This window comes from Anguilla anguilla, chromosome 17 (genome assembly GCF_013347855.1).
Source record: "Anguilla anguilla isolate fAngAng1 chromosome 17, fAngAng1.pri, whole genome shotgun sequence".
NCBI lineage: Eukaryota > Metazoa > Chordata > Actinopteri > Anguilliformes > Anguillidae > Anguilla > Anguilla anguilla.
In genome coordinates this window covers 22,155,685-22,168,000 of record NC_049217.1, presented here as the reverse complement: position 1 = coordinate 22,168,000, position 12,316 = coordinate 22,155,685, and the positions used below count along the sequence as shown (strand labels likewise).

General features: G+C 45.7%; 2 protein-coding genes across 7 annotated transcripts in view; both read left to right on the top strand.

The window, feature by feature from the left end:
• The window catches only part of LOC118216769 (SUN domain-containing protein 1-like), a 41,299-nt gene extending 34,313 nt beyond the window's left edge, over positions 1–6,986 (top strand). For all 6 annotated transcript variants that reach the window (XM_035398238.1, XM_035398235.1, XM_035398237.1 and 3 more), the window contains 6 exons: positions 1,093–1,362; positions 1,718–1,802; positions 2,788–2,903; positions 3,410–3,577; positions 4,120–4,212; positions 4,560–6,986. In XM_035398238.1, coding sequence (XP_035254129.1) covers positions 1,093–1,362; positions 1,718–1,802; positions 2,788–2,903; positions 3,410–3,577; positions 4,120–4,212; positions 4,560–4,676 — 849 coding nt within the window. In that variant the 3' untranslated portion in view covers positions 4,677–6,986. The remainder of the gene's footprint in view (positions 1–1,092; positions 1,363–1,717; positions 1,803–2,787; positions 2,904–3,409; positions 3,578–4,119; positions 4,213–4,559) is intronic.
• A 2,584-nt stretch (positions 6,987–9,570) lies between these two features.
• The window catches only part of iqck (IQ motif containing K), a 13,849-nt gene continuing 11,103 nt past the window's right edge, over positions 9,571–12,316 (top strand). The window contains exons 1-7 of the mRNA XM_035397199.1: positions 9,571–9,685; positions 9,815–9,942; positions 10,084–10,234; positions 10,628–10,725; positions 11,247–11,299; positions 11,531–11,611; positions 11,913–11,997. Of these exons, the coding sequence (XP_035253090.1) occupies positions 9,619–9,685; positions 9,815–9,942; positions 10,084–10,234; positions 10,628–10,725; positions 11,247–11,299; positions 11,531–11,611; positions 11,913–11,997 (663 nt within the window). The 5' untranslated portion in view covers positions 9,571–9,618. The remainder of the gene's footprint in view (positions 9,686–9,814; positions 9,943–10,083; positions 10,235–10,627; positions 10,726–11,246; positions 11,300–11,530; positions 11,612–11,912; positions 11,998–12,316) is intronic.

Genomic DNA, 12,316 nt, shown 5'->3' with positions numbered 1-12,316 from the left:
GTGTGTAAGAGGAGTAAACCAGAGTATGCATATAAGAGGAGTAAACCAGAGTATGCATATAAGAGGAGTAAACCAGAGTATGCATATAAGAGGAGTAAACCAGAGTATGCATATAAGAGGAGTAAACCAGAGTATGCATATAAGAGGAGTAAACCAGAGTATGCATATAAGAGGAGTAAACCAGAGTATGCATATAAGAGGAGTAAACCAGAGTATGCATATAAGAGGAGTAAACCAGAGTATGCATATAAGAGGAGTAAACCAGAGTATGTGTGTAAGAGGAGTAAACCGGAGTATGCATATAAGAGGAGTAAACCGGAGTATGCATATAAGAGGAGTAAACCAGAGTATGCATATAAGAGGAGTAAACCAGAGTATGCATATAAGAGGAGTAAACCAGAGTATGCATATAAGAGGAGTAAACCAGAGTATGTGTGTAAGAGGAGTAAACCAGAGTATGCATATAAGAGCAGTAAACCAGAGTATGCATATAAGAGGAGTAAACCAGAGTATGCGTGTAAGAGGAGTAAACCAGAGTATGCATATAAGAGGAGTAAACCAGAGTATGCATATAAGAGGAGTAAACCAGAGTATGTGTGTAAGAGGAGTAAACCAGAGTATGCATATAAGAGGAGTAAACCAGAGTATGCATATAAGAGGAGTAAACCAGAGTATGTGTGTAAGAGGAGTAAACCAGAGTATGCATATAAGAGGGGTAAACCAGAGTATGTGTGTAAGAGGAGTAAACCAGAGTATGCATATAAGAGGAGTAAACCAGAGTATAAAACAGGAGTAAGTCAGCAAGCAGGATTTTACTTGAGCAGCTGCATACTGTAAAGTAAAACAGGGTTTGTGATATTTCAACATGCAGTTATAGGGAATCCATTATGTTGTTTATTTACTTTGCCAAAGCTCTCCTCTGCGATGTCATTACAGTAATGCAGTATTTACATACCAGGTTAATGGAAAACAGAGCAGTGTGCCATATCTGCGTAGCAGTAAACAGTAAAAGGGGTTTAAAGAGGAGGGGGTTGTCTGCGTCTGCGCAGTCTGCTCGGGTTTCTCACTCCTGGCCCGCGCGCGGGTCTGCAGGTGTCTGCGCAGGTGTCTGCGCAGGTGAGGCGGGAGCTGCGGGCGCTCTTCTACGGGGCCGAGGAGGGGGAGCTGCCCGAGCCGCTGCTGCAGTGGCTGTCCGCGCGCTTCGTACGCGACGCCGACCTGCAGGCCAGCCTGGTATCCATGGAGACCAGCATCCTGAGGAACGTCAGCCTGCAGCTGGAGCAGAGCAAGCAGGCGCCCTGCGCAGAGACCATCACTGCCGCCGTGGAGCACGCCGCACTGGATGCTGGGATGTCTGAAGAGGTGGGGCCTGTGTGTGTGTGTGTGTGTGTGTGTGTGTGTGTGTGTTTATACGTATACACCTGCATGTGTATATAGATACATTCAAACATACATGCATACACACTTAAATATGTGCATGTGAGTGCTTGAATGTGCACACTCGCCCATTCCTGTAGACCTGTAATGCACACACACTCATATAAATACGAAGAGTTGGGAAGACTGTGCAGGCTAAAAAATAAGGGGAAAAGGATTAGACCAATCAGTGAATATAAATAAAAATATATTTGCTTTGAGTGGTTGGGATGGAGGAGGCAGACGAGGGGGTGTTGTCACTGGTGTCTCTGACCTGTGGCTCTCTGTCCCCCTCGTGCAGCAGGTGCAGCTGATTGTGCAGAACGCGCTGAGGCTGTACTCCCAGGACCGCACCGGCCAGGTGGACTACGCCCTGGAGTCCGGAGGTGGGCGCACGCACCCGTCACGGGCGGGGGTGATTAGGCGCATGCTAACGGGGGCGGGGGCGTTGATGTACGGGGGGAGGCAGGGGGAGGGGGGAGGGGGAGGTCAGCCTGAGTTAGTGTCTGACCTCTCTGTGCAGCAGCGGCTGTGGGATTTTCTGTCCCGTGCAGATTAAAGGATAAATCCACTGAGCGGTTTGTGACGCGTGCATGTGTGTTTGTCTGTATGCCGCTTTGTGTGTGTGTGTGTGTGTGTGTGTGTGTGTCTGTGTGTGTGGCTTTGTGTGTGTGTTTGTGTGTCTCTATTTGTGTGTGTGTTGCTTTGTGTGTGTGTGTGTGTGTGTGTGTGTGTATGTGTGGCTTTGTGTGTGTGTGCGTGTGTGTGTTTGTCTGTATGCCGCTTTGTGTGTGTGTGTGTGCGTGTGTGTGTATGTGTGGCTTTGTGTGTGTGTGCGTGTGTGTGGCTTTGTGTGTGTGTTTGTGTGTCTCTATTTGTGTGTGTGTTGCTTTGTGTGTGTGTGTGTGTGTGTGTGTGTGTATGTGTGGCTTTGTGTGTGTGTGCGTGTGTGTGTTTGTCTGTATGCCGCTTTGTGTGTGTGTGTGTGCGTGTGCGCGTGTGTGTGTGTGTGTATGTGTGGCTTTGTGTGTGTGCGTGTGTGTGGCTTTGTGTGTGTGTTTGTGTGTCTCTATTTGTGTGTGTGTGTTGCTTTGTTTGTGTCTGTGTGTGTGTGTGTGTGTCTGTGTGTGTGTGTGTGTATGCGCTCGTGTGAGCGCGCTCCCCATGGTATATATGGTGTGTGTTTGTTGTGCCCTGTTGTTTTAATAACCATCAGTGGGATTTGGAACTATGACAAAATCCCTCCTGCCTCAGAGCTTTCAGGAAATGCAGCAGTTTCTGTCATGTGCTCCATGGAATTATGGGTAGGGAGCGCGGAGCTGATGATGTGCTAACCGGGTCATGTGACGGACCGTGTGACTGTGTCCGCAGGCGGCAGCATCCTGAGCACGCGCTGCTCGGAGACGTACGAAACCAAGACTGCGCTCATGAGCCTTTTCGGGGTCCCCCTCTGGTACTTCTCCCAGTCCCCCCGCGTCGTCATCCAGGTCAGGCGCTGCCGCTCCCTCTGTGACATCACTGTTTCATCATCACTTCCTCTATGTTACATCAGTCAGTTTTTAGCACAAAAACCCTTTAGACAAACAGAAAATGTTTTACTTTTAATGGAGAGTGGGGTAGTCTGCCTTCTCTAGTCTAGTCTGGGGTGGTCTGCCTTCTCCAGTCTAGTCTGGGGTAGTCTGTATTCCCTCTCTTTATTCTGACACGGAAAAGGCTGACAATTGAACCCTCGGCCACACTGGGGATTTATTCTTTCACCTTAAATCTCTGAACGTTAAGCTTCTGCTAAACCCAGCCACCGCAGATTGTTCTCACAATGTTACTGCTGTGCAGTGCCAATGTTCTAACACTGACAAAACATTCCAGTGACATTGTGAAGTCTATGTAACTGTCTGGATAAGAAGGTCCTTTAAATGTTGAGATGCAATGTGCAGGTCATGTCATCTGCAGTGTATTAATGCTGCCTTCCCCCCCCCCTCCTCCCCCCACACAGCCGGACATGTACCCCGGAAACTGCTGGGCCTTCAAGGGCTCCCAGGGCTACCTGGTGATCAGGCTGTCGATGAGCGTGGTCCCCACAGCCTTCTGCCTGGAACACATCTCCAAGGCCCTGTCCCCCACCGGCAACATCAGCAGCGCCCCCCGGCACTTCACCGTCTACGTGAGGCCCTCTGAGTGCTGGGGGGGGGGTCTCAGGGGGAGGGGCGGGGCTTGAGCTTTAGGCTGAGGAGGGGGTGGTTATCACCTGTGCCTCTGTACCAAACCGTATAGCTTAAACCCCACTTCTACAACATCCACAGTACATTTTTAAAACATTGAAATCATCTGAAATCTATATTACAGTATAATAAAAATAATAATGACGATGATGGTTTTATTTATTCATTCATAGGGACAATGCAGTTAACATTGTTACTGTTTAAAAACAGGCACCAGATATGCACTGTATATTGGGTTCCTAGCCGTAGGTAATTTGCAACCCCTCTCCTTGGTCAGTCAGCTTGTAAACTTTTGAACATGAACAAAAATCAGGTGTAATCATAACAGACATGAAAGTGCACATGAGTAAAAGAGATGGTTTTTGTTGTAGCTGTTGTTGGTGCCGTGGTGGTGATGATGATGTAGAGCGTGTGTCCGGGCGGATCTGGGTGGCGGTGCCGGGCCCAGCTGGCCGTGCGTGAGCTCTGCTCTCTCTGCCCACAGGGTCTGGATGATGAGTACCAGGAGGAGGGCAAGCTGCTGGGGCAGTACACCTACCGGGAGGACGGAGAGTCGCTGCAGACCTTCCCCGTCATGGTACCCACAGTGCACTGCTTCGCCACGCTCATACGCACGCACCTGACATCCTGTTTGCGTCCGCTCCTGATTTTAAATCTATAAAATTGTGTGGCTGTTGACTTTAGTGTGGAGTACTGTCCGAGTGCCCCCCCCCCCCCCCAATGAGCCTGGCTCCTCCTATGGTTTCATCCTCCATGTTCTCCTAGGCGTTCGTCTTGCCACTGTGGCCTTGGGCTTGCTCTGTGGGGGTTTAGGCCACACAGGAGTTAACTGAAACATGCTGTGAGAAATCCTTTGTAAAATGTGCTGTATAGAAGTTGATTGATTGATTGCTTGATTGATTGATTGATTGATTGACGTTCCAGGAGGAGAATGACCGGGCGTACCAGATCATCGAGGTGCGGGTGCTGTCCAACTGGGGCCACCCGGAGTACACCTGCCTGTACCGCTTCCGTGTGCACGGAGAGAGGAAGAGTAAGTGAGGAGGAGGAGGAGGAAGAATGGAGAGGTCTGCCCTTGTATAGAGAGACCCCCCCCCCCCCCCTAAAAACCCCCCACCCCATTTGTATATAATGTCGGACTGTCTGAGGACTGCAAATTTTGAACATTTTTAACGGGATGGGGCGAGAGGGGGGGTGTTGGACAGAACGTGCCCAGCGGAAGAAGCTACTTTTAAAAAAAAAAAAAAGAAAAAAAAACAAACGGAGACTGAAAGGTGTAAGGAGACTGGAAGGGAACGTTGCAGATCGCTGAACAGGACGTCCACTGGAGACACGGCCCCTCTGTCCCACTTCACATCTCAACATTGCACTGATCCACCCCCCCCACCTTCCCTATCCTGGGCAGACTCCGGGCCAGGCCACCCGGAGAAGCCCCCCGGCCCCCCCGCCCCACCCAGAATGCCCTGCACTGCCACCTGTGTCCTTACCTTGAGATGGAGGACTCTTCTGTTCTTTCTTTCTGTTCACTTCTCTCTTCCTTCTCATTTTTCTTCTTTTTTGATTTTCTTTGGTTTTCTTTTAACGTCACTCACAATTTAAGTTAACTTAACTTAACTTTGACATGGAAAGCTCTTTCTCAAACGGATATTCCCTGTAAACTGTGGAGCCCCCTTCCCTCACCCCTCTTTCCACCCCTACGGGCTCCTTCTTGAGTTGCAGGTTGGATGTTGGAGGGGACGTAGAACGTAGAAGCACGCTCAAATCAGGCCACCAGTTGGAGGTTCGAAAGGACGGGGAATCATGCTCAAGTCAGGCCGTAAGGTGTGGGGGTATGAGGGAACGTAGAAGTGTGTCTTAGTCTGGCCACAGGGTGGAGGTTTGAAAGGATGGAGAAGCATGCCTAAGTGTGGCTGCAGGGTGGAGGTTTGAAAGGATGGAGAAGCATGCCTCGGTGTGGCTGCAGCTCAGCACACTGGTTCAGGTTGTGCGGTGCAGCCTCATGACATGCAGAATGTCTGCAGGCATAAAGATAGCCAGAATCACTGCCTCCCTTTACACTTCACCATAGAGGGTCATGTCAGAGTGCTCTCTCTCTCTGTCTCTCTCTTTCCCCCTCTCTCTTTCTATCTCACAGTCTCCTCTCTTGCTCTATCTCTCTGACTCTCTTTCTCCCCTGTCTCTCTCTCCCCCTCTCTGTCTCTCTCTCTCTCCCCATTTTTCCATCTGCCTCTCATTCTCTGTCTCGCTTTGTCTTGCTCTCCCCCTCTCTGTCTCTCTCTCTTCCCCCCCCCCCTTTTCTATCTCACAGCCTCCCCCTGTCTCTACCCCTCCATATCGGCAGTCCTTGAATGTGTACAGGATGTGGACAGAAACACAAAGCTCTTTTTTTTTTTAAAAAACACTTTCTTTTTTCTCTTTTTTTTTGTATTCTTGCTATTTCTGACCTGAACTTTTAAGTAATTACAGTAGGATGGTGGGAGAGTACATTTAGTGACACACATAGAGGAGATAGTGTATTTTAGATGTATTAGAGTCAAGGCTGTATGCTGTTGCTTCAGCAACCCATTTATCAGTCCCTGAGAGATACAGAATGTCTGGTTATATCACAGTCATAATGGTCCTCTTGGGGGTTTGCTTGCCCAGAAACCGCACTGGAATGTAAACTGTATATTTCACTGTTAATAGTCTTGTCTTTTTAAATCCGCTAATATCAGTGTTGCTTTGAAAAAGAGGATAAACCCTGTCATTATTATTATTATAACTATTATTGTTATTATTATTGTTATTATTATTATTTGCCATTGTAATTTTATTCGACCCAAATTGTTTTAGTTCGGTTCTGAAGGAAGCACTGCTACCGTTCCTTAAAAGAATATGTATTGCTCAAGTCCTTTGTAATTTGTATACAAAAAAAAAAAAAATTAATTTGAACATGGATGAAAGAAATATTAAGGCTAAAAAAACAAAGACTATCTATTCTTTTGTAGTGTGACCCTCTAAAATAAGGGTTGCACTAAAAAACTGCCTAGACTTTGACTAGGTTGTTGTTCGTGGCACTATTTATATTTAATAGCGATGCATTGATGAGAAGATAGGACTTGGTGCAATGTATTTTTGTAAAAAAAAAAATGCTTCAGTCCAAATTTGGAACCGTCTTGGGAAGTGTTTGTTTTTTGTTCGTTTATTTTTTATATAAATTTATTCTATTTTTTTGTCTTTGCTGTCGTAAGAAGAGTCAACTGCTTTGGAAATGCTCAAATAAAGAATTTAATTTTTGAGAGCTTTTAATAATGCATGTTAGCCTATGTTTTCCAAAATCAAAAGGTTAATAAAGGGTATTTTCATTTTTCATATTTTAGACTGGCCATTGGTGATTTGCCACTGGGTAAAAGACAACATTTTAAATGCTGTAGTTTGTGATAGTCTGTATTATACAGGTATGTTACATAGCCAGATGCTTAGGTAGAAAAAGGCTAAATGACTCCTAAATGTTGAAGCGGGGTGTAGTGTATTGTAGTTTTGTATGTACGTGGTATTGTGGTAACACGTCTTTCTGTGGATCGTCCCAGTATATTCATCATGGAAATACAGTTAAATGCCAAAGTATTGGGAAAACTGACAGTTTTTTTGTTTCCAGCATATATTTTTATTTGAAGTAAAACAATGAATAAGAGGTTAAAGTGCAGACTCTCAGCTTTTTGAGGGTATTCACATCCGTATTGAGCGTTCCGTTCGGGAATGACAGTCATTTTTACACATAGGCATGTACCAGTATGTAAATCGGCCTAGATAAAGCCGTATCTTAAGCAAATTAGGGAGATATGTTTGGTGGAACTCTATTGCCGTGGCAGCGATAACAAGTCACGCTATTCGAGCGATCGGCAGCTGACCAAGAGAATAAGGAAATAAAAGAACAGATTTGTCCTGGCAGTAATTCCATCAGCGGAGGAAGTGCGTTTTGTGTCTCCCGTTGCGTTGCCGAGTAACGGCCCGGAGGTTTTTGCATCTCGTTGGTGCCAAACCACCAGGAAGCTGAGAAGCCAAGAGTAAGTTGAGCCAGATGTGTTTTGCAATTGTGGCTCCTACAAGTCCCCAGATTTGTTTGTGACTCATGCGCTAAAGCATAGTTTTGCATGGCCAAAAAAAACCTTCTAGCAAAATCTTTTTACTAGTACGGTTATTGAGCTGAATGGACCTATTGCTGGACAGACACACGGCACATGCATACACATGCAATTTGAAATTCCACAAAAATGTTTTTTTTTTTTGTATGTGTGTACTTTGAAAACATTGTAAATACATTTGTTTAAACAAAAATAATTTCATAATGTCACTGAAAAAATAACTTATTTTGAACACCTTCAATTCATAAGCTTTTTATGTTTTTTAAGGCTAATAATTTTCAGTTTAAACCAATTTTCACTAAATATCTAATGCATTTTTTTTTTTAAAAACAGCTAATTGGATTAAAGCGATTTCACCGTAATTAATTAAAACCAATTATCAAATAACCATTTTTTTTGTGTTCCATGCATCAAACCATGTCGAAACTCAAGTTTGGTCTGATTACCTCAGCCACAGCGCCCCCTAGTTGAGAGGTCAGTGATGCAACACTTACCGCACTTCTGCTGTCATGATTGACATTTTTGGCCACGTATTTCCAGTTTGACTGAAAGGAAATTAATTTGACTCCATTTTACAGAAATGTAGCCCACAGTTTTAGTGATTGTTGATTGTTATTTAAAATTAAGATATTCAGTTGCCTGCAAATTTGTTAACGCAAATCAGCGACCATTAAAAGCATTCCCCCTGTATAGGGAGATGACTCAATGCCCTTTCAAAAAGGGAGACTAGAGGTAGATCGGTGATTTGGTCAAGGTCTAAGAGTTGCCAGAACTACATTCCTCTGCAGCCAGCTGCCACACCTGAAGAAGGCGTTCACTGTCACCTGAACACAGGTATGGCTGGAGTACACACAGCTGATCTGCTGATTCTTTGAGACCCAGCTCAACGGGTACAGAGTCACCTGGTTAAAAGGTATTTATCCTGCTTTTTCTGTCTTTTCTTTGGTCTCTTCGCGCCATTCACCTGGGGAGTGCCTTCTGACCAGTAGTGGGATGCACAGCCATAGCTTTTGCCGCTTCTGCCATCTTTGTTTTCTTATTCCCACCACAGTCACACACACTGACCCCCCCACCCCCTCGTATTTTCTTCTTTCCGGTACTTCCGTTATCTCCACTTCGACAGTGGCCTCTTTTTCTAGCCTGCAGCCATTTTTGAGACGCTAGTTTTTTTTTAGTCTTCTTGAAGTTCTTCATATTAACTAAGCATCTGGTGTAATGACACTTGTACCAACAGAATCCTGACGGCATGCACATTATTGGCACACTGCTTCCATCTGTTGGCGGTCATGCGCAACCTCGTATGACAGTACTACGAGCCAAGTGGCAATCTCAGTTTGAGTCATGTTAACTCGGTAGAAAACAGCTGGATTATACACTTATTTTATTAAGTACGTATCTGAAAATCCGCGAAACCGAGCCGAAGTGGCTAGTAGTACCAAAGCAGCTTGCTAGCTCACAATGAAACCAGATTCGCTATTTATTTATTAGCACCATGTCTTTCGCGCTTTCAGTCTATTGAATTAACCCCGTTAAAATTTCAATATACACTAAAACGTAAGAATAACTAAAGACACATTTAAAAAAATATCGAAACTGCTGCGTCGAACACCAGGTAGTAAATTACCGCACAGTTGTATTTTCAGTGGCAAGTAGCTCGCTAGTTATATCCTGTATTCAACACCTGATTAGCACAATAACAAAACGATATATCATTCCTACCATACATAAATATATTTAGCCTAACCATAAGTATCTTCATTGGTTATCTTGAACTCTTGGTACAAAAAGCTTTGTTGCAACCCGGAAGTAAATGCCACTTCCTTAGCAACCCACAATCCCGAAAGCGTTTATAGTAACCGATGCACAGGTCTGTGATGGCTCATGTAATTGGGAAGAAGAAGTCTTTATGGCAACAGATATGTGAAGGTAAGAAAAACTTGTGCCTGCTAAATTCGAAGATGCGTGGGGTAGCTAGCACGGTCGCTTTTATTATAAAGTGTGGTTGTATTTTATGTGTGAGTTTCATGACTGATGTGCGCGTGTCTCGCAAACAAGAGTACGAGTCGGAACAGCCCTGCCCACCGGGAGATGTCTGGACAGATCGCAGCTCCGTGAGCACCGACGTTTCGCAGTACAGTGCAAGCAAACACTCGCCTGTCTTCTACGGGCTCACGGCTGCAAAGGTGATTCCATCGTACATAGCTAAAGACGTTAATGCCGCAGTGTTGGTCACTATCTTTTGATTTACAATACTTGTTTGAGCTGCTTCTGTTGCTCTTGAACGTGCATCTCAGAGTGATATGATGAATCCGTGGCACCTGTAGGTAGCGGTGGACGACAATCCATTCAGGGAAGTGGACCCACAGCTGAGTCACCCTGCGCTGGTTGGGTACTCCATTCTGGAGAAGCCTCTGTCCTCCCAACGCTGTGACCCCCACTCCACCCCTTCCACCCCCCCATCTGTCCATCAGCAATGTGAGCCCCAGACATCGCACCTTCCGCCGGACACAATGATGGCACTATTGTGCAGCTAATGCCACCGCCATCCTTGTTTCTCACTGTGACCGGCAGAGGTGGATCAATTCTGCTACTGTACTGACAAATATGAATTCAAGTTGACTGATTACCGTTGAGTTTAACTTCCCTTTGTTTGACAGGTTTCTGAATTAAGAGTTTTTACCACTCAAATTAAAAATGAAAGATCTCCTTATGCATTCCCTTACTGTAGTAATTCCCTAACATTGGATCAGCACTGCTGCAATGTTACTGCAAAGTGAGCATCATGGGCTATTGGATGTTCTGAACTCTCTCTCTCTCTCTCTCTCCCTCCCCATACCTCTTTCTATCCCTCTATCCCTGCTTCCTCAGGCTCGATCACGCAGTACCTAGAAGAGAGGGTTTTTCCAGTGTTGCTGCCTGGACTAGAGGCTATGCTGAACGAGGCTCTGAAACTCCAATGCCTGGAGGTAATCAGAAATGACACTACAGTGAAACTCTACACCACTTTCAGTCTGTTCTACATTATGCTACATTACACTGCTTTAAGCTATTTTACATTCTGTTGCAATACTCTGGACTGCATTGTACGGCTTTAAATAATACTGAAATGCAGTATTACATCAAACTGCTCCACATTCAGATAATTTACCTTGCCCTACATAACACTGTGTGACTTCAAACTATGTTCAGCTACTTCACACTGTGCTACATAACACTATATTGTCCTACTCTACATAAATCCAACCCTGTTCTGTATTTCAGAGGATTACACTACATTTAATTCCTTACAATACATAACATTGCACCAGACTCTATTCAACAACTGTGCATTACTGCACATCTCATTGTAATGAACATGACTGCGCTAACGTTGACCTGCATTATGTCTGCTTGCGTACAGTCGGAAGTGTTTGTCTAGTCCATCAGCACTGACATGTCAGGCCTTCCCTCTTCAGCCGAGGTTATTCTGCTCCCTTGTCTTTTCCAGAGGAAGAGGATTCGATTTAACCCCTGCGATTTCCTGACCGAGTGGCTGTACAAGTAAGCTTGATGTCAGCTCCCTTTCTCCTTCCTTTTAACTCTCATTTTTTCCAGGAGGACCTGCGTGTGTAGACTGTGCGCTTTCAGTGTGGGCCTGCTCTGTTTGGGAAGGGGACAAACATTGATGCAGCGTTGCTGTTGGAATTTCAGTGCTGCATTTGAACTCCTCCTCTCACTCCTCTCATCCCCTTTCCTCTCTTCTCCCTCCTTCTCTCCTCTACTCCTCTGCAGTCAGAACCCTTGCAGACTGGGACAGGGGCCTCCATTGGACTTCGCTGAGATCCCTTTTGTCCAGGATTGGCTGAGCCAGCAGTGAGTATAGCATGCACTTGCATGATTGACTGAGCAATTACTGAGCATCGTGTAAACATTGCATGATTGGCTGAGAAAGTACTGAGTGTAACATAAACCCCAAATTCGGCTGTCACCAGACACGGGTACACACACACACACACACACACACAGAAGGACCAACACAATGACAGAAGCGTTCTCACAGGTGCAGCATTGTCACCATACCTTCGTGTTACTTCACATGGTCAGGGAGCTCAGTATCGGGGAGGCATTAAACGGTAGCACCTGAATCTCAGAGAAACCTTTTTGTCCCTCTCAGCCCCCGTCCGCCCATCCCCCTGTCCCTGAGGCTGTCTGACTCTGAGGCTGCGCTGCTGATCCAGTCTCACTGGAGAGGCTATAAGGTGAGCGAACAGCAGCGGCTCCAGTTCAGCTGCTGGTGATTGTGTTCGCTTCTCACTCACGGACTCTGACCCTTGTTACTGGTGTAATGGTCTGGAAGCCTCATCTATACCACCCTTTGGTCACCTATCTGTTATAAGCATGCAAGCAGATGTACACTCACACACACTCACACACACACATGCACACGGATATACGCACATACACATATACGTGCACAAGCACAGACTTGCGCCCACTTACGCACACATTCAGACAGACAGAATATCCGCTCTTACGCCTACACTGAGCGAGAGAAAGAGAATATCCGCCCTTACACCC